The 22036-nt window shown below is 34.3% G+C and overlaps 1 protein-coding gene, 2 long non-coding RNA genes and 1 pseudogene across 4 annotated transcripts; 1 reads left to right on the top strand and 3 right to left on the bottom strand.

Moving 5' to 3' along the window:
• Positions 1–1041: 1041 nt before the first annotated feature.
• On the top strand, positions 1042–13565 carry LOC147555503 (uncharacterized). Its single transcript, XR_015234886.1, has 3 exons — positions 1042–1239; positions 7496–8565; positions 12687–13565. It is a non-coding gene; the product is annotated as an uncharacterized LOC147555503 (long non-coding RNA).
• LOC147555504 (xyloglucan endotransglucosylase/hydrolase protein 2-like) lies at positions 7502–13521 on the bottom strand (annotated as a pseudogene). The gene is made up of 4 exons (XR_015234884.1): positions 13314–13521; positions 12764–12864; positions 8359–8544; positions 7502–7917 (listed from the first exon to the last, which is right to left on the bottom strand). The product of XR_015234884.1 is annotated as a xyloglucan endotransglucosylase/hydrolase protein 2-like (transcript).
• On the bottom strand, positions 9035–12450 carry LOC147555505 (uncharacterized). Its single transcript, XR_015234885.1, has 6 exons — positions 12230–12450; positions 10940–10984; positions 10799–10862; positions 10618–10690; positions 10339–10452; positions 9035–9274 (listed from the first exon to the last, which is right to left on the bottom strand). It is a non-coding gene; the product is annotated as an uncharacterized LOC147555505 (long non-coding RNA).
• Positions 13566–15938: 2373 nt separating the features above from the next.
• Positions 15939–17962, bottom strand: LOC147555502 (xyloglucan endotransglucosylase/hydrolase protein 2-like). The gene is made up of 4 exons (XM_086663114.1): positions 17636–17962; positions 17078–17181; positions 16800–16999; positions 15939–16478 (listed from the first exon to the last, which is right to left on the bottom strand). Exons 1-4 carry the CDS (start codon positions 17850–17852, stop codon positions 16097–16099), a joined length of 903 nt encoding a protein of 300 aa, XP_086519240.1. The 5' UTR covers positions 17853–17962; the 3' UTR covers positions 15939–16096.
• Between the last annotated feature and the right edge of the window lie 4074 nt (positions 17963–22036).

Below are 22036 nucleotides of genomic sequence, written 5' to 3'. Positions count from 1 at the left end.
AACCTTTCAATTTTGGAGTTTAAGAAAATTACCGGCACATTTTTTCCCACCCAAATCCTTGTATGCTCCATAACCAAAAGAAAATTCCTCGAAGCCCCGACCTTAATTTATCATGAAGAACTTTTTTTGCATTTTTCTTATATACTTAATTACAAATTGAAAAAGATTAATCATTATGATGACTATGTCTCTAATGCTTTCTCCCTCTTATTTTCCACATCGAACTTGGATATTCCTTATCCCCTTACCGATTATCTCCCTATTGACCGACTTTTGTCTTTGCACAAGATTTTCTTAGCTTTCGTGCTTTCCACCACTTGACGCATTTCCTTTTGCAAAGCTATGACGTCCCCTCACTGGCATGAGGCCATGGATGAAGAAATCAAGCTTTGGAATATAATCATATTGAAGAGATACTCACCAAAAAGCTAATGTTGTGACCAATCAAGAGCCATCTCTTTCGCATTATAGGTTGGGGCATCCATCCAAATCTATTTTGATGCAACTCAAAAATGAAGACAAGATTCATTTCAACTCTGAATATATGGAAAAGGTTTGACAGTTTTGTCAACTTGCCAAAAGCAAGTGTCTTCCTTTTTCCAAATCTCCATGTAAAACAAATTCTCCACTGGAGCTCATTCACTAAAACATTTGAGGTCCTGTTACTACTTCTTCTGGTATTAGATATTATCTTCTTTTTATAGATGATTACAACAACTTGATGTGTCAAATGTTTTCCTTCATGGAGTATTAAAAGAGAAAGTGTCTCTACAAAAATAAAAACTAATTCCGACGGCACTAAACCGTCGAAAAAAAAAAGAAAACTCCGTCTTAAAATAGGTACTCTAACGTTTGTTACCTGTCAAAAAGATCGTCAGAAATAAAGACGTGGAAATACTCCGTCTCTCTGCCTTCTGACGATCAGAGTGAAAATCATAGTTATTAGTAAATAGGTACTCGGAGAGCTAATTAGAATCTTTCTACTAATGCTATTTCCGACGACATATATAAATATAATCGTCGGAGAAACTATTTCCCACATAAAACGATAAATGAACATCTTATTGAACAAATGGCTTCCTCAAATGGCTTCCTCAAATGAGGTATACACATTTTTCCTGAAAATAAATGAACATCTTATTGAACAAATCATTTCCATTTAAAATAGTATAGCACTAGTACTTATTACAAAGCCTACTATTACTACTGAATTAGAAATTAATTCAAATTAGTACCATAGTGTTATAAATATTAGATTTATGGTGGATGACCACCACCAATTGTAACTCTCACCACCATAGGTTTTCCACCATTACTTTGTATTCAAGCTCCATTATTGTGTGCATATTGGATGTGTAACTCATCTAGCTAAATGTCTATATAAAGAGGTTACTTGCTAATGAAGAAGATGGATCAAACAATGTATCATAGTACTCAATATACCAATGTACCAAAGTAGAGAAATTCTCTACAAACATATGAATGCAATTCTAGTTCTTCTTGTCTACAATCTCTTGGTTAATATATTTCCATTCTCTTTCTTCTTCCCTCCTTTATTTTTCACAACACGTTATCAACACGTTATCAACACGTTATCAGCACGAATTGCTCTATGATCAAAGGGAGGAAGAAATTATCCACCACCTTGAGCAAAACATAAACAAATAAATATTGGTAAGATTGATCAATTCTTATTGGTAAGTCAAAAGGTATTTGGATATGGCCAGCGCTTTGGGGAAAGCTAAAAAGTTTCCGGGGTGTGAAGACTTGGTCAAAAATTGGTCAAATTTGTTTGACAATTTTATTTAGGGGAAAGCAAAATAGCTTCTCCACCTCACCTCTCTCTATCTCCACCTCACTTTTCTCTCTCCACCTCACCTCTATCTTCTCCGATTAGGTCGCCGGCCGGAAAATTTTCCGGCCGGCGACCATTAAAATTTTTTTTTTTTTTCACTCTATCTCTCTCTAAACTCCGGCGAAGGGGTTTCCCTTCGCCGGAGTCCCGGTCTGTTCTTCAACAGACCGATCTGGCCTGTTGAAGAACAGACCAGATCGGGTCTGTTGAAGAACAGACCAGATCGGGTCTGTTGAAGAACAGACCAGATCGGTCTGTTCTTCAACAGACCGGAAGTGGTCTGTTCTTCAACAGATCCGGCGACCGGACTGGTCTGTTCTTCAACAGACCACTTCCGGTCTGTTGAAGAACAGACCAGTTCCGGTCTGTTCTTCAACAGAGCGGAACTCCGGCGAAGGGAAACCCCTTCGCCGGAGTTTCTAGAGAGAGAGAGAGAGTGAAAATTTTTTTTTTTTTTTTTTTTTAATGGTCGCCGGCCGGAAAATTTCCCGGCCGGCGACCAAATCGGAGAAGACAAAGAGGTGAGGTGAGGTGGAGAGAGAGTGAGGTGAGGTGGAGATAGATTGAGGTGAGGTGGAGTGTTTTTTTTTATTTCCCCTTAAAATTTATTTCCCCGGAAAATCTCTAAAATTATACATATTCCCTTTAAAATTTCACACCCCGGAAACTATTTAGCTTTCCCCAAAGCGCTGGCCTTGGATATTTCTTTGTTGTATATTCAACTTTTCTTATTATTCCTATCTAACCATAACCATTGATTTTATGCTTGTTGAGACATAATAAACTATATCAAAAGGATATGAGAATTACATAGATGATAATGACTAAAGGGTTAATATTGCAAACTAATATGAATGTAAATCCAATTCATTCTATGGTAAGGTCAAGGTAAGTTTTGTCTTCGAAAATAAATTAGTATTACTCCTATATCTAATGTTTCATTTTGCATGAATATATCGTAATGATGAAAATGTTGGTATTGATCAGTTAATGAAGATTTTTCCTAAGAGGATATTTGATCATCAAAATTTCGTTAAGATCAAATTGAAACATCTATTTGTATATGAGATTACCAAACCTGAAGTTTGGTGTATATACTTCTTCTAATCTAGACAATTCTAAAATAATTGCTAGAATAAGAAAAAAAAAGAAAAATCTCAAAGGTTTATCCCTTATGAGTTGGTAAATTGTCACCAAAAAGGGTACACCCTTTGGAAAACAAATTTATATGTGCATTCCTGAAGAATGACAAATGCTAATTTTTCAGTATTGAAATTATTTTCCTTTGATTATGAAAGGATTATAATTAAACGGTGATAAGAAAAATCCTACACCAAGTTCATATTGGAAATATAGTAACAAAATTGAGAATCTCATTTTACTATACCAACATATACTCTGATTAAATTTGAAAAAGTTCTTCATGGTGAAAGACAACTACTTTTTGTGAAATTCTTTTAACGAGAATATAATATCACAATTTTGGTTGTACTTGTATTTCAATAAAATTTTCATCAAGTGGTGATAATATTTTCTTCCGCGTCTTTGGACGACGATGAGTTTTAAATTCTTGGAAAATAAAAATTGTTGAATATTTGATTTCATATTACACCTGAAGATGTAATACACAAAGAAAGTGACGATGGATTTTAATAGAAAAAATCGCATGAAGATGACATCTCACATGTGATCAATCACACCTGAAGTTGTTATTAGAACAAATTGCTCACACCTGAAGTTGTGATCAGATAACAATTTTGGTCCAACAGATCATATGATATAAAAATATAAATCAAAATTTGCCTGAAGCAATTGACTCTCTTTCCATCTTTGTCACAACCTTGAAGTATGTGCGCACATGACGTATGATTTTTATTATCAAATAAGATGAAAATCTATCGACATTAGGGGGAGGAAGTCCTATAGTTAATGTCATAAAATACTTGAAAGTTGTCCAGTTTCCCTCATTTAGAATCGATAAACGGAGAATTTACTACCTCCAAATATCAATATCTTTTGGAGCGTAATATGCTCGTATACGGATAAAGGTCATGAAAAATGATCAGAGCTAATCAAAGTAGCATATACTCCTAGATACTGGAGAAATAATTTTATTAAAGAATCCTCCTGAAGAGGCTATAAAATTATAAACAAATGTGAATCATATTCCTAATAAAATCTTCAGATAAGGATATGTCTAGAAAGATACATCAATCTTTTACATTGCCACATATATGAGGTCATCGAACTATGTACGTTGTGAGAATTTGAGAAATCAAATAAATCATTTCAGACGATATATTTCTGAAAAGTATCTATTGAGAGCATATTGATTCAGAATTAGTAATTTGTCAACTTTTGATGAGGTACTTCATTACATGTGGATTTTTCTTACAAAATAATTAAGTCTTCGGACATGAAGTTGAAGCACCAACCAAGAATTACCCTGAAGGTAATAAATTAGACATATGTAAGAAATGTCATTTAGTCTATAAAGGATTTGAAGTCCACTTATAAAATTTCAATATGAATTACAAATCCTCGAATTATATTATGAAGTATTTATAAATCCTATTGTGTCTCCTGAAGAGTTTATCAAAGTTTGACAGTAGAGTAACGAAAAAGATTATTCGAGTAACGAAAATCTTGAAAATGAATATATTTTGAATTACTCAAAGGCTATAAGCTTCAAAGCAACTCATATTGTCTTAACTTATCATATGTCATGAAAATTCAGGTCTTGAAGTACCTAATATAGTACAAACAATACATTATGTGTGTTGTAATGTGGTTTTAGAAAACAACCATCATTCATATATAAAATGTCAATCGCGTTGTACTTTTTTTCCTTCGTCAAGGTTTTGTCCCATCGGGTTTTCCTTGTCAAGGTTTTAACGAGGCAACTATGCATATTGAAAATCGTTATAATTTGTTTAAAAGTTGTAGTCTTTTTTCCTTCGTTCAGGTTGTGTCCCGTTGGATTTTCCTGACAAGGTTTTGGCGAGACAACTAGTCATCGAATGATGAGTTTAACACCTATTATGTGTGTGAGGTGGATTGTGCACAAAATTTATAATACACATTGAAATGTGATTAGTACATTTATTTTTTAAAAAAAATATTATAATTATCTTATCGGTGTATATGACAAATACGAATCACTTAAAAAGTGAGTTCAACTGAAATCCTTGGAGGATTTAACAAACTTCAATCTTAAGTGTGCATAAACTTTGAAGCATTATATGGATGCAACATGAAATGTCAAATGGTACTTATTATATTTTTGTGTATATATGTCAAAAGGAAGCTGACAATAGAAGGTTGAACAACACCCTCAACCTTCATGAGGGGGAGCAGGTTTATGAAAACACTGCATACTATATTTTCACACTGTACTCTTTTTTCTTCGTTAAGATTTTTTTCCCACAGGGTTTTTCTTAACAAGGTTTTAATGAGGCAGCTTATGTGGACATCCAATATGAACAGATAGATAGAATTTGTACTCTTTTTCCTTCACTATGGTTTTGTCCCATTGGGTTTTCCTAGTAAGGTTTTAATGAAGCAATTTTTGATGCAGTGAAAAATATGGTTTATGTTCCTAAATAAAATCCCCTGAAGAAGATATGTCTGAAAAGAGACAATGACTCTTAATGTGATACAACACTTGAAAATGATCAGCTTTTCTCACTTGAAATCAAAATATAGAGAATTTGCTATCTGCAAAATATTAATAGTTTTCAAAGCGTAATATGCTCATATAAGAAAAAAAAAAGATCATGGAAAATGATCAGAGCTAATCAAAGTAGCATATACTCGTAGATAGTGGAGAAATAATTTTATTAAAGAATCCTTCTGAAGAGGCTATAAAATTATAAGCAAATGTGAACCATATTCCTAATAAAATCTTCAGATAAGGATATGTCTAGAAAGATACATCAATCTTTTACTTAGACACATATATGAGATCATTCTACTATTTTGTTGTGAAAATTTGAAAAATCAAATAAATCATTTCAGACAATGTATTTCTAAATATAATATTGATCCGGAATTACTCTAAGTAATATTGGTCAACTTTTGACGAGATACTTCATTACTTGTGGATTTTCTTACAAAATAATTAAGTTTTCAGACATGAAGTCGAAGCACCAATTAAGAATTACCCCGAAGGTAATAAAGTAGACATGTGTAAGAAATGTCCTTTAGTCTATAAAGGATTTGACGTCCACTTATAAAATTTCAATATGAATTGCAAATCTCCGAATTATATTATGAAGTATTTATAGATCCTATTGTGACTCCTGAAGATTTTATCAAAGTTTGACAGTAGAGTATTGAAAAAGATTATTCGAGTAAAGAAAATCTTGAAAATGAACATATTCTGAAATACCAAACGGCTATAAGCTTCAAAGCAACTCATATTGTCTTAACTTATCATATGTCATGAAAATTCAGGTCCTGAAGTACCTAATATAGTTCAGACAATACATTACGTCTGTTGAAATGTGGTTTTAGAAAACAACCATCATTCATATATAAAATGTCAATCGCGTTGTACTCTTTTTCCTTCGTTAAGGTTTTGTCCCATTGAGTTTTCTTTGTCAAGGTTTTAACGAGACAACTATGCGTATTGAAAATTGTTATAATATGTTTAAAAGTTGTAGTCTTTTTTCCTTTGTTCAGGTTTTGTCCCGTTGGATTTTCCTGACAAGGTTTTGGCGAGACAACTAGTCATCGAATGATGAGTTTAACACCTATTATGTGTGTGGGTGGATTGTGAATGAAATTTATAATGCACATTGAAATGTGATTAGTACATTGATTTCACAAAATATTATAATTATCTTATCGATGTATATGACAAATACGAATCACTTAAAAAGTGAGTTCAACTGAAATCCCTGGAGGATTTAACAAACTTCAATCTTAAGTGTGCATAAACTTTGAAGCATTATATGGATGCAACATGGAATGTCAAATGATACTTATTATATTTTTGTGTATACATGTCAAAAGGAAGCTGACAATAGAAGGTTGAACAACGCCCTCAACCTTCATGAGGGGAGCAAGTTTATGAAAACACTGCATACTATATTTTCACACTGTACTCTTTTTCCTTCGTTAAGATTTTTTTTCCCACGGGGTTTTTCTTAACAAGGTTTTAATGAGGCAGATTATGTGTACATAAAAGATGTGCATGAACTAAGAATTTGTACTTTTTTTCCTTCACTATGGTTTTGTCCCATTGAGTTTTCCTAGTAAGGTTTTAATGAGACAATTTCTGATGTGGTGGACATCCAGGGGGAGTGTTATAAATATTAGATTTATGGTGGATGACCACCACCAATTGTAACTCCCACCACCATAGGTTTTCCACCATTACTTTGTATTCAAGCTCCATTATTGTGTGCCTATTGGATGTGTAACTCATCTAGCTAAATGTCTATATAAAGAGGTTACTTGCTAATGAAGAAGATGGATCAAACAATGTATCATAGTACTCAATATACCAATGTACCAAAGTAGAGAAATTCTCTACAAACATATGAATGCAATTCTAGTTCTTCTTGTCTACAATCTCTTGGTTAATATATTTCCATTCTCTTTCTTCTTCCCTCCTTTATTTTTCACAACACATAGTTATTATTTTTTTACTCAATACACCCCATAATTATATATTAATTGGGTATTATCATTGAGGGCACTCTGGGGGAGGTTTACTAAAATCAGGTTTACAATAGTCATAAATAATGTACCCCTTAGCTTTTTGATATGCCATTTCTTGATCAGGATTAAGTTCCTTATACTTGTCTCTATTCCACCAAAGTTTTGAAGAGGAACAAAGTTGAGGATTATTTGAATTGAAAGTAGAAAGAGAACATCCATCAATATTGAACCCTCTAAAGTTAGCTGTGAATGGTGCATGATGCCAATCAATCTGTCCTGCCCAACTCTCTGCATTCCATATACTTGCCTCAATTTGCATTGGTTTTGTTGGGTAGTCTACACCAATATTTGTTTTGTTCTTGTAAACCCTAATTGGGGTATTGTCCACATAAAACCTGCATACCCGACAACATATATACAAATGGTAAGAGTTGTGGATTTGAATAATGTATTTCGAAATAAACATAGTTTATGCATACATAGTTTCTCATGAGACTAGAGGATTGTTTGCAGATTGGCCACGAGTTGTTGGCATAGTCAATCTATGACCAATCCGCTACACGAGTCACAACGCTCTCATATGAGAGGTGTGTATGTACGAACTTGTCAGTTGTCTATATATAAAAGTTGCAGAGTTACCACAAGTTGTTGTTAGAATCAATCAGTTGTCAGTCTGCATCACAAGCCACAACCCTCTCATGTGAGAGGGATGTATACACAATTGAGTTTCTCTACGTAAATACGTGTCTGTCGTCTGTACACAGATACCTGTCGGTCGCCTCTAAGTAGATATGTGTTGGAGAGAGAGGTAGTAATATGAGTTTTAGTATTCTTACACAATTTGATATGGGTTCCAAAGGATTTTATATGAATGATAATCTTCAGTAGGATCAAACCAAAGAGCCAATGATTGTTCTCTGCCTCCTACTCCATTTACAAAAACATTTGTTTGAAGTGTGTTTGGGAACCCTTCTTTATTACCCAAAAACTCAAAATCCATGATCATCTCCATGTGATGTTAGCTGCATGCATACATGCATGATGTTACACTACAAAAAAAAGGCATATTCGGGACGGCTAAAAACCGTCCCAAAAAGGGCAAAACCGTCCCCAATGGAGTACTGGGGACAGATTTTTTCTGTCCCAGAAAGCGGCGTCCCAAATACTATTTGGGACAGTTGTGCCGACGGATGGCTTCTGCCCCAAATATTTTTCCGGGACGTTTTCTTTCTGTCCCTATGTTAGCGATTATTAGGGACACTAATTAGCTGTCCCTAAAAGTTTAGCGAGAATTTCCTTCCATTCGCATTTGGGACAGTTAATATCTGTCCCTAAAAATTTGACAGGAATTTCTGTTGTATGTTTTTGGGACAATTAATAGGCGTCCCTGTAAGATAGGTGGTAGTTTTCTATTTCTTGTATCTAATACAATTAATACCCAAACTTACAAATTTGGTGGGAGTCATCCTGTTCATAATTAGTGGCACAAAAGAGAATTTTCCTTCTGACAATTTAAAAAACACAAATTTACATGAACATTTTTAGACAAGTCCCTCGACGAAATTCACAACCCACGGAAAAAAGTTCAACTAAAATAAGAGAATAGACTAATAACTATTTCACATGAAGATAAAATTCTATTAAAAATAAGCTACCCTAACTTCATCAACCCATCTTTTTTTTCATGTTGTAGGGGAAAACATAGAAACACCATTAACATATCATCATCTTAGCAATGCTCCATCCTATCTCCTGCGTCACAGACAAAAAATAGAAGATAACGAAAACTATTAGTTTATTACCTTTTTCAAAATTCAGGGCGCGGCAAATATACAAACATGCCATAACTTCTATAAAATTGTTATAGCAAAATATTCACACAAAAAATTCTCTTAAAAGCTATTGCTTCATAATTAGTTCGTGATTCCTACTCCAGTAATCTAACGAACATATCATCACAGTTCTTTTGTGTTGCATTAAGAAGAGAGTTCTTTTACATAACAATGACATCTTATTGAACAGGAAGCTGGCCTCTAGACAACGCAGTAGTTCTTATTATATCAACTACGTAAACAGGGATAGCAAGTAATTTAGATGATGGATCATGTGTTTGTTCAATTGTGGACCCTCTAAATCACTCATTTAGCAACAGGGGTAGCAAGTAGCTGCAACCCCTTGGGCTGCTGCGATGCAGCAGCAACTACTGTAACCCCATGACCTGCTACAACGCAACAACATTTACTTTTGGAGTCTCAAAGTGTCTTAGTCCATTACTTGCTATATTGATGGATACAATAAAATGTCACTCCCATCTCTAATCAATGTAACTAGAAATAGCTAAACAATGAACAGTAAATGTTATGTGTACCGAGGGTTGCGTTCAAAGTTAATGTAAGCTACAATAGCATCCTTCTCAAGAAAAGGTTCTCCTAACATTCACCAAAGATCAGTTTAGGTTTTCGTTATAATCAAGATACCATCATCTAATCTACCTATTGGTATGTGAGTGTAGTGTCTGTTTTCTAGAGACAAATTTGTTTGGATGTCCTTCAATTCATTCGAGACTTGAACAAAATGCAAACTAAAGAAGAATACGGTCATTGAGTTAAGAGCTAGATGTAGACACATGTAGCTGTAAAAGGATTACATAGGTCATTAATATTAGTTGACATGATACTACATACCGAATCCTATTCCTATTAAGTACGTATCTCCCCATCACGAAGCTGTCTAAAATAAGCCCTCGTCTCGTCTAATTAAATTCATTATGTTAGTACAAAACTATATATTAGAGAAAAACAAATAGTAATTCTCACTTCAATGGCGTGTTTTGCGAAGTTCTTTGATCCATCAGCTATGGTCCCTACCCAATCGAATTTTGTTCCGCCCCTTCCATTCTTATAAGTAGTTTGCTCTTCATTCTCAGCCATCTACAGTGAAAAGGATTAAGGATGCAAACAAAAAAAATTAAGAAAAGATAAAATTAGATATCTAATAAGCATCAATACAACACTATACAGTAAAGTATAAATGTTGCTCCAAATAGCATCTCTAGTGCCAGAATTGTAAGTACTGATTAACATAAAAGTTACAACCTGCTTCTAGCTAGCTAACATGCTTAAATTCAACCTCTAGATGTTGTTTGAATTGGCTCGGCTGTCAGTAATTCTAAACAACAGAGATTTAGTAATCTTACCAACAACAGATCTCAATGAATTAATATCATATACTCTTAATTGATTAATATAAAGAAGAAGAACAAAAACAACAACAAACCTGGTTGTGGTTTTGCTGCAATTATCCTAGTCCTTGAACAATCAGAGTTATATAAACTCTCAAACTGATATTTGCAGCCAAATCAAGTTATATAAACTCTTAATTTGAAGAGAAAGATGAAGACTATGAAGAAAAACAAACCTGGTAACAACCGCGTTATATAATCTCAGAAACTGAATCTGTTTGCTGCAAAATCAAATTAAGGTTTGAGGTTATAAACTCTTAATTGCTAATTCGACAGTGATTTTTTTTTTTTGCATATATTAGCAGGCTAAGGGACCCAAAACCCAATAAGAGTACAAGGACTTGTACAAAAAAAAAATGAGACTAATCTATCCAAACAAACACAAAGTTTCCAAAAAACTAAATTATAAGCTATAAACCAACCCTGTTTACATAGCCAAATAACATTAGTACCCACGATACAACTATAAGAAAGTAACATGAAAAACTCATAAATCATGTATTACTTTAATTCAAGAGACCCCGACTTTATTATCATCTATTAATTTCTACAATTCCATAATGAATTCATGCGGCAGCAATTCTTCAACTCCACTAGTTGGTCTTGTTCTAACCAAGTAGTCATCAACCTTTTTGATCTCTTTATATACATAAATAATGGAAACAAAAGAAACCATCAACTGCTTTGTGAACTTACATAAAAACAAAGAATTCCATGGAGGTGCAACCTCAAGGTTAATCAACAAGTCACTAACCTGCTTTGAATCACTGTTTATTATAACTTGTGTCATAATAACCTTTTGAGCAAGTAAAAGTCCTAAATCCACACCTTGCATTTAAAGATACAAAACAACAAGTATCCATGTATAAAGATAAACACTAATTTTATCAACAACCAGCCATGTCCAACAATTACCACGTTTCTTGGAAAGTCCCGAAGATCGAAATACAACATATATATATATATATATATATATATAAGATTTCAACATAATCAGAACAAGAAAATGAATTTGTCGAAGAAAACAAACAAATAATTTTACCTTTGCACTGAAGTAGCAGCTAAGGAAGCCATAAACTCTTAACAACAACAAACCCTAATATATTAATGTCATAAACTATTAATTTATTAATTTGATGAAGAAAAAAAAGAACAACAAACTTGGGGTGGTTCTGCTGCAAAATTCTGGTCTTGGAACAATCAAATTGAATAAACTTGATTCAAAATCGAATTAGGTTTATGTGATAAGCACTTAGTTGCTTAAATTGAAGAAGAAGAAGATGAATATGAAGAAGAACAATAACCTGACTGTAGTTTTGCAAGAAAAATTGGAATAGTGGAAGAATCTGAGTTTGTTAAACACTGAAACTGAAATGATTTTCTGCAGAACCTAACTAGGGTTTCGTGTTACTCCAAAAATTCTTGATTGATTTATTTGAAGAAGAGGATGAAGAAGAAAAACATACCTGGTGGTGCAAACCGCACTATGATGCCGCCAGAAAAACCCTAGAAGTAGAAGATAAACAAAGAACCCCAAGAGAGGGATCGAACAAGAGGAAGACAACAAACGTAACCCTAACGAGTAGAACAAGAAGCCACTGGTTCTCTGTTGTGCTAGAGGGGAGAGAGGAAAAGAGGAGAGAAAAAAGATGAAAATTAAAAGAGGGTAGTTTTTTTAGATCCCAAAAAAAAAAAAGCGAAGTTTTTTCTTTTTGATAATAATAAGAGGGAAGTTAGTTTCAACAAAAAAAAATAAGAGGGAAGTTGTGTTTTTGTTTGCGCCATTGGCCGAAATTTTGCGCCACTTTTCAATTGTCCCTATTGAAATTTTATTAGGGACAAATAGTAAAAAATGGTCCCTATCATAAATATATTAGGGACAGACGTAAAATTGTATGTCCCTATTGACCGTTTTTTTTGTAGTGTTATTAACAACTATATGCATAGATCATCCAAAAACATGATGAAAAAGAGAAACATGAAATAATATAAACACTCACATAAAAAGCTGCAATAACTCCTATAGAATTCATATTAGTTAACTTCATCCTAAAACGGAAGGATCCTGAACTATAACTCAATTTTGATCCAAACCCAGACCCTATACACAAATTTGAATGCACAAAATAATTACAAATGGTGTAATAGTTTACACCTTAGACAAAGAAAAAGTGTTTTAACTAAAAATAAATAAATAAACCTATACCATATTTACGTGTAGTGGGTAATGGTGTGAGTACATTTTTTAATTAATGATTCGCGAGAAATAATAAATAAAAAGAAAAAGTAAGACCATTCTGTTTCGCCAAAAGACCCACACCCAAGTTAGTATAGTTGTGTAATTCGACCCAACTTGATACTAGAGATTTAGTATACAGGTGTTGATTTATAAATAATAACAGATACAAAATTCAATTCTGATTGGTATACGTAAGAGTAGAGACATGACCGACTAGTTGAAATACCTCCAATAATTTGCCACCAATAAAAATTTAGTAAATTCAATTTAGCTAATGTAAAAATAAAGAAATAGTCATTAATGTTATTAACCAGAGGATTCATCCATGGAAAGTTGGACAGTTTTTCCTTGATTAAAAGTTGAAATATGACTATCTCCCCAAGTAATTGCATAATTATCAAGAAAACTACTACAATAGTAGTTCCCATTCCTTGTAACTCCATATGTAATTGCAAAAGCCCTATTATAACTAAACACAAACACAAGTAGTGAGAAAAAATAACAAGATAAGGAACCCATTTGTGAATCACAAAAACATATATATTGATATCTTTAGGGTTCCCAAATGATGACATTGTATAAATGGTATTTATATGTAGAAAATGATGAGTTTGATGAATATTTTAATAATGAAGAAGCCCACACTTACATGCATGAAGAGTATAACCTGTGGAGCAAGAAGTGTGACCTCAGTTTTCATTTATTTTGGCAACCTCTTCTTAGCCTTTTTGAAGTTGAGCCATGCAATGGAAGTTACCATGAAACTGATGAGGGAACAAGCAACTATGCAAGGTTATCTTTTTTTTTCCTTTCCTTCTTTTAAGGGTTGTCTCCTTTCACAATCTCATAAAAGAATTTTACCAAAATTTTAGAATATGGTCACTACCAAAATTTGGTGCCCACTACCATCTAGTTTGGTGGTTGGACACCCCCTCTTTATACTTTGAGGTTTTAAGTTCGAATCTCATTGAAGTAAAAATCTATTATGTATGAGTTCGGGTATAAACTTTTAACCAAAAAAAAAAAGAGTTTGGGTATATATAAGACATAAGTAAGAGTAAATGGGTATATTATTCGGATTGGAATGGGCGAAAGAACAAAATCTCAAGTCAATTATCATTGAAAGCGACAATATCAATCTGATCAAGCACATCAACAATAAAAAGCATTCAGTCCAATGGCAATCTCTGATCCACATCCGGAAAAGTCGTGAAATCAGAAGGAATTTCGAGGTGGTTCAATTCAAATATACTAGGAGAGAACTCAATCTGCAAGCAGACAAGTTAGCTAAATGGGCTAGAAAGAAAAATAGAAATAAAAAGTGGAAAAATGTTCCTTGTATTTTAGTTGATAAATATTGTAATAACGTTTTTATTAATTAGTGAAAGGCTAGTTTCAACAAAAAAAAAAGAGTAAATGGGTTGTCATCTCATGCCCCGTACACTACAAAAAAAAAAAAGGTTATTGCCGACGCCCCATACCGACAGAAGAGAAACGGTCGGCAGTAAAGATAGTGACGACGGTTTTGCAACTACTCGTCGGCAGTAGTTGGTTTATGCTAGAAGTCGTCTGCATAGGTCATTCCGTGAACCGCCCGTGTTTTCCAGCTTGCCGACGTTATTTATTTCCGTCGGCATAAAAAAAATCCACGAAAATTTGGCGCGTCGAATTTCAATAACCCGTCGGCTAATGATTTGACTCAAATATCATTTTTTGGCGGAAAAAAATACGCGTTGTGGGGGGAATTTCCGCGAAATCTTATTCCGACGGCGTTTTGAGATCCGTCGGTGATGTTTTGATCATGGTCGACGGTTTTTTTTCTTTTTCGTCGGTAGGAGCCCCACATAAGTCGTCCCCCTTTTTTCCCCTTCCATCGGCAGGAGCCCCACATAAGTCGGGCCAAATTTGGCCGACGACTTTTCTTATTTAGTTATAGTAGTCTAGATCGTTTTAAGTGTTAAAATTCACGTTTTGTTCCAACTCTTCACTGCTTGTATGCTGGCTTTGGGGCCCTTGCCCCATCAGATTGGAATTAGAGATAGATTAAGAGAGGGAGGAAATTTGTTATACTTTCAATCTAATGGAATAGTTTTGTGGCTTGTACAACACTTTATATTTGTCCAGCGCCCTAATTTAGGTCTTGCGATTACGATTTTGTTAGTCAAATTAAATAGTAAATAATTTGTTCGGTTGCTTCTTTGTGCAGGTCAGTTGGTGTTTCAGAGAAGAAGGATTGATAAGATACTTGTTGAAGATCTGATTTTTTTTCAAGCTCCTTGTTTTCTAAACTAGTTTTGCAATTTTGAATCTTCAAACTTTTCATAGTTTTCTTTTCATTAGACAATGGGTATTATGAAAAATATGATTTTTTTTTTTGTTGAAGAATGAAAAATATGACTTGTTCTTCAATGTGTATTACAAATTTTGATAGTTATGCAGGTTATTATTCATTATGAAAAATATGTCTTTATGGATTACCTTGTGCAGCAACGGGTATAAAAAATATATTTTTAAAAAATTCTTTAACTATTGCCTACGGAGACCAAACCGTCGGAACAATCAATACGTGTTTTAGTAAGGCCCATGCCGTCGGCATAGGTCAATAAATTCGCGGGAAATGGGGTTCCATGGAAATTATCTTTCTTACTGCCGACGGATATAAATTTATATCTATAAATTTATAGGAACCGTCGGCAAAAACTACCGATGACAAATTTCAGTCGAGACATTCGTCGCGACATGTTCTCCCGACGCCTCTACTGCTGACATTTTTCATGTCGTCGGTAAGAACTTCTCCCGACGGAATTTATCAAATACCGACGCTTTATTACCGTGGGCAATATTCTCGATTTTTGTAGTGATACGATGATGGCCTTAAGAGTTATATATGACACTTAGGAATTAATCCACAGTTTTCCTCATAATGAATGAACATCTTATCAAACAAATCATTTTCATTTAAAATAGTAAAGTACTAGTAAGTATTACAAAAGCCTAGTATTATTGGTGAATTAGGAATTAATCCAAATTACTAGCATAGTTATTATTTTTTTACTTAATACACCCATAATTATATCTTAATTGGGTATTATTATTATTCAGGGCATTCTGGGGGAGGTGTATACGCATCAGGGTCAGGGGTACAATAGTCATAAATAATGTAATTTTGCTTAACTCTTTCATATGCCATTTCTTGATCATGATCAAGTTCCCTATACTTGTCTCTGTTCCACCAAAGTTTTGAAGAGGAACAAAGTTGAGGATTGTTTGAATTGAAAGTAGAGAGAGAACATCCATCAATATTGAACCCTCTAAAGCTAGCTTTGAATGGTGCAGAATTCCAATCAATCTCTCCAGTTCCCCAATGGTCTCCATCCCATAGACTTGCCTCAATATGCATTGGTTTTGTTGGGTAGTCTATACCAATATTTCTTTTGTTCTTGTAAACCCTAATTGGTGTTTTGTCCACAAAAAACCTGCATACCCAATAACATATATATATTTAAGGTAAGAGTTGTCAATTTGAATATTCTATTTAGAAATAAACAAAGTTTGTGTATACATAGTTTCTCATGAGATGAGATGAGAGGATTGTCTGCAGATTGGGGACGGGTTGTTGACCAACCCGCTACTAATCCTTTGTACGTGTGTATATATATCAGCTATCTGTATAAAGATGTGTCGGTCGTCTGTAAGTAGATAGATGTCAACCGGTTGTACTGTTTGTACATAGATACATGTCCGTCGTCATATAGATGTGGGAGACGAGGTGATAATACGAGTTTTAGTATTCTTACACAATTTGATACGGGTTCCAAAGGATCTTATAAGAATGATAATCAGCACTAGGATCAAACCACAGACGTATGATTTGTTCTCTTCCTCCTACTCCATTTACAACAATATTTGTTTGAATAGTAATTGGCCACTCTTCATTATTAGCACCACCCAAGAACTCAAAATCAAGCTCATCATTATCATCTCCATGTGATGCTAGCTACATACATAACGATCGCCTATTTATGACATCAAAACATGATGAAAAGAAAAAACATGAAATAATACAAGTACTCACATAAAAAGCTGTAACAACTCCTGTAGAATTCCCACCAGGTACCTTAATCCTAAAACGGACCGATCCTGAACTATAAGCCAATTTTGATCCGAACCCAGACCCCACTATACACAAATTTGAATGCATAAAATAATTTCAAATGGTGTAAGAGTTTAAGCCTTGAACAAAGTGAAATTATTTTAAGTAAAAAAAAAAACTTATCATATATTTATGTGTGGTGGGGAATGGTGTGAGCCAGGGCCGAGCCAGTATTTTAAATTAGACCGTGCTAGCCTAAAATTACTATAGAGTGTATTTTTTGTTACAATATATCCACTTGCAAACTTCAATTTAGGAGCAACTTTATAGTGAAAAATTGTACATTTGCCTATCACGATGAAAACATATCTCAACTTTCTAACTCAATTCAAACCTAATATTGGCATGTCCGTACGTGTTTTAGATGATAGGACCGTAAAAATCCAACTTATGTGCACAACAAATAAAAAATTTAAGAAAAATTAATAAATTAAAGTTAGCTAATGTAAAAATAAAGAAAGAGTAATTAATGTAATTAACCAGTGGATTTATCCAGGGAAAGTTGGACAGTTCTTCCTTGATTGAAAGTAGAAATATGATCATCTCCCCAAGTAATTGCATAATTATCAAGAAAACTACCACAGTAGTAGTTCCCTGCAATCTTACTAACTCCATATCTAATAGCAAATGCCCTATTATAACTAAACACAAAAACAAGAAGTGAGAATAAAGGACAAGAACGAGATAAGGAACCCATTTATGAAACACAATAACATAAATATTGATTTCTTTAGGGTTTCCCAAATGATTACATGGTAATGGTATTTGTATATAGAACATGATGAGTTTGATGAATATTTTAATAATGAAGAAGCCCATACTTACATGAATGAAGAGTATAAACTGTGGAGCAAGAAGTGTGTGTAAATTTATAATTCTATATATTTTTTCGCATGCCTCTTTTTTTGCCACTACCTTTTTGTTTCCCATGACTACCGTGGCCATCCATTTTTGTTTTGGTCGTAATAAATTGGATCCGTTTGCGAATAATTTGACTAATTTGCTGATGTTTTAAGTGTAAAACGTAGTATAAATTTCCGTACGCGCCTAAAAAAAACTATACTCGCTTCTCACTTATGTTATTTGTAACAACAAAATAATTTTACGATCGATATGAGCCGACTCCACATAAGAGGTGCTCATGTGAGGTGAAGCTTTTGAAAGTAATACGAGACAAGAGGAGGAGGAGGAGGAGGAGGAGGAGGAGGGAAAGAGAGGAGGAGTGATGGAGACCATCAAGATGGGCCTCACGGCCGAACTAGTTAGAGGGCCTCATGGCCGAGCCCATTAGGTTAGAGTCTAGGAGTTTCCATGTTTTAATATTTCCTACTAAGTCTAGGTTTAGAAGTTTCTATGTTTGAGTATCTTTGATATTTAGGAATCCTAATTTGAGTCTATCTAGAAGTTTCTAAGTTCCTATAAAAGGAAGTCAGGTCTGTCCTTGTTATTCAGATCAGAGAATATTATGAATGAAGTTTATTGTTAATCAAGTTTATCGTTTATTATTAATCAAGTTTATCGTTTTATTGCTTTTATCGTTATTTCATCAGTTTTATTTCGTTAGTTTAGTTTAATAACAATGGTGGATTCCATTACTTTTACGCTTCCGCGACAATCTACATCAGCTGGTATTCAGAGCTTTAAGAATCTGGGAACAGATAATTTTTTTTTAAATACTTCTCATCTTGAATGTTGGAATAATCTTCCGCGTTTAGGTTGGGATCCTTTAAGAGATGCACAACAACTCTATGTTGATCGAAAAGATCAAAACAAAATTAATGTCGATTCCAAAATTCCTATGTTTGATTATCAATATCATATAGATTTTTGGATTCAACAGATGGAAGATTGGTTTATAAACCAAGAAGTCCATGACGAAGATAAGGTTTTTGTCATCGAACAACACTTGTCTAAAAGAGTCTATGAAAAATTCAACGAGATGCAATGGAGACTCATTGGTCAAGGAAAAAAATTCGTCGACTATTGGACTACATTGAAAAACATCTTTAGATATGTTTTTCTTCCTTTAGATGAAATCTTTTCATATGTGGAGACAAAGATTGAATCCAGTAGACAGTTCTCGAATGTTATTTCGGTCACCGTGTTCGATGGTATTGAAGAAGAAGTTCTTGACAAAAAGAATAAAATTTTCTCAACGACGGAGGAAAAAGAAGAACAAAGTGAATTATCCTCTTTTAGCTTGAAAAGGTCAGTTCATTCTAGTTTAGATTTGATTAAGCCATATTCGAGTTTGGTTTATAAGCAACACGAAGATGAACGTGGGAAGATCGTTCAAGTGAAGAAATTCAAGGTTGATTTTTCAATAAAGTTTTATGTGGTGTTTGTGATCTTCTTCATCAAATTAAAAGATGACGGGAGATGTTGCAATTTGTTGGAAGTTTCTTTCCTACATTTATTTTTGCAAGATTCTTTGCAGTATGAGATTGAAGCTAGTGATTTCGTCCAAGTGGGTGTCCTTCAACCCCAATGCACTATTCGCTCGAAGTGGGAATTAAGGATTGCATTGTTGAGTCTCACTTGAGGGCAAGTTCGTTCTCGGTCGGGGAGTATGATGGAGACCATCAAGATGGGCCTCACGGCCGAACTAGTTAGAGGGCCTCATGGCCGAGCCCATTAGGTTAGAGTCTAGGAGTTTCCATGTTTTAATATTTCCTACTAAGTCTAGGTTTAGAAGTTTCTATGTTTGAGTATCTTTGATATTTAGGAATCCTAATTTGAGTCTATCTAGAAGTTTCTAAGTTCCTATAAAAGGAAGTCAGGTCTGTCCTTGTTATTCAGATCAGAAAATATTATGAATGAAGTTTATTGTTAATCAAGTTTATCGTTTATTATTAATCAAGTTTATCGTTTTATTGCTTTTATCGTTATTTCATCAGTTTTATTTCGTTAGTTTAGTTTAATAACAATGGTGGATTCCATTACTTTTACGCTTCCGCGACAATCTACATCAAGGAGGATGAGGAGTAGGAGAGGAATAAGGTGGTGGTGTAGTGGTGGTTAGAGTGATAGTGACGACGGTGATGGTGTGGAAAAGAGAGACTAAACACAAACCTTTCAATTTTCGAGTTTAAGAAAATTACTGGCACATTTTTTTCCCACTCAAATCCTTGTGTGCTCCATAACCAAAAGAAAATTCCTCGAAGCCCTGAATTTAATTTATCATGAAAAAATTTTCTTGCGTTTTTCTTATATACTTACAAATCAAAAAAGATTAATCATTATTTTATTTTTATTTTTTTTATCCATCGGAAACATTTCCATCCATAAGTGATAAAATCACGATGTGCATGGACGATAATTGTTATTTCTCTCCTATGAAAACTTCACGAGAGTTGCATACCTTTAAATGCACAAGTGCCTCATGAAGGGAAAGAAATTGGACTAGACACAGATGCAAAGGATCCTAAAGATCCGAGAAACTAACCCCTGAAGGGTTGACAAAAGGATCCTAAAGATCCGACTAAAAAGACCCTGAAGGCCGACTAAAGAAAATTACAGTATTAAGAAAAATAAAAAAAGAAAGAACCGCCGATGCTATCACCGGAAAACCGCCTTCATCGCCGGAAAACCGCTGCCACCACCGGATAACCGCCGCCACCACAGAAAAACCGCCACCAGTGCAAACACCCACCGTCCCGACGAAGAGGCCACTCTGTGTCATCACAATTATCGTAGATCTGAATTTTCCCCCAAAATAACAAACGAATTGTGAGTCGTTAGCCATGAATACCGACTGACTGTCAATCATTTAGTCTGAATCAACTCAGAACTTAGACCTTTTCCCTTGAGTTTTAGTATAATGACTCGGTGATGAACGAGGATGAGAAGTTTAATTCGAAAATGGCGGTGAATCTATCTTATTTGCCTTTCCTAACAACAACAAATTTTCCTCATTCTTCTTCTGCTTTTGATCAGAAACCTAAATTCCAAAACTATATAATTCAAGAAAACCTATTTTTTGGAATTAGTGTTACACAATGATATTTGAATTGAACAGGAATTAGGTTTAAGGATCGCCGTCTCCGATCGTTAACAAAATATATAGAACAAGAAAGAAAAGGATCTAAATACTATATATTATTAGAACAAAGAAAAAGAGGAATCCGGCGAAGGGAAGACCCTTCGCCGGAGAAGCCAACTAGAAGATAAACTCAACAAAGAAACGGTTAGGGCAGGAGAGGGAGAGAAAGAGGGAAGCAGTTGAGAGAGGCTTCACATTATTAATCATTATTAGTATAACTAATTTATTTAAGGGTGCTTCTAAAGGCACCTGGCCAAAAGGCTGTTAGCATCCAAAAAATTTGTTGACTCGCGTAAATGACTTTTGACCGATTTCTCTATAAGCACCAATTTTTAATGTGGGTGACGTTCACCTTCATTTGCTTACTAAAATTTTCTTGTTATATATCCAACTGTCATTATTCACCAAAACAAAAATTATTTAATCTCAACCGCACATCATCTAACTCTATCAAACTCAAACCACACACCACTTAACTTAACCACGGGTAATTATTTTAAGCCCACCTTATCCTCTCTCGATCGTCTCTCTCCCGAACAAGGAAAACACCTCTCTCTCTAAAAACTTTCTCCTTTTGATCTAAAAGCTTCCGTCAATGGCGACTCCATAGATCTTGCTTTCTCTCTCTAGAATTATCAGCCCATGTAATTGTAGTAGATCGTTTTTTGACTTGACTTTTAGTTGTAGTAGTAGCTGGTGGTGGTGGTGGGGGGGGGGAGAAGAAGAAGCTGGTTTTAATGGCGTACTCATTTCCTGAAGAGGTATTAAACATCTATTTTCGTTTGTTCAATCAGATAAAGATCGAAACTCAATTTCTCTAGTGTGTAAATCTTGGTATG

The sequence above is a fragment of the Eschscholzia californica genome, unplaced genomic scaffold (assembly GCF_041429995.1).
Source record: "Eschscholzia californica isolate CP2 unplaced genomic scaffold, dmEscCali1.0.p SCAF_2, whole genome shotgun sequence".
NCBI classification, from domain to species: domain Eukaryota; kingdom Viridiplantae; phylum Streptophyta; class Magnoliopsida; order Ranunculales; family Papaveraceae; genus Eschscholzia; species Eschscholzia californica.
The sequence above is the reverse complement of the archived record's forward strand: the minus strand, read 5'-3'. Positions and strand labels throughout refer to the sequence as shown.

Coding starts and splice junctions, on each gene's coding strand:
- LOC147555502 (XM_086663114.1), bottom strand. CDS start 17,852: ATGGGTTCCTTATCTCGTTCTTGTCCTTTATTCTCACTTCTTGTTTTT. Junction 17,182..17,635: donor TTCCCTGGATAAATCCACTG/GTTAATTACATT, acceptor ATTTGTGTATAG/TGGGGTCTGGGTTCGGATCA. Junction 17,000..17,077: donor GAGTTGTTACAGCTTTTTAT/GTGAGTACTTGT, acceptor TTATGTATGTAG/CTAGCATCACATGGAGATGA.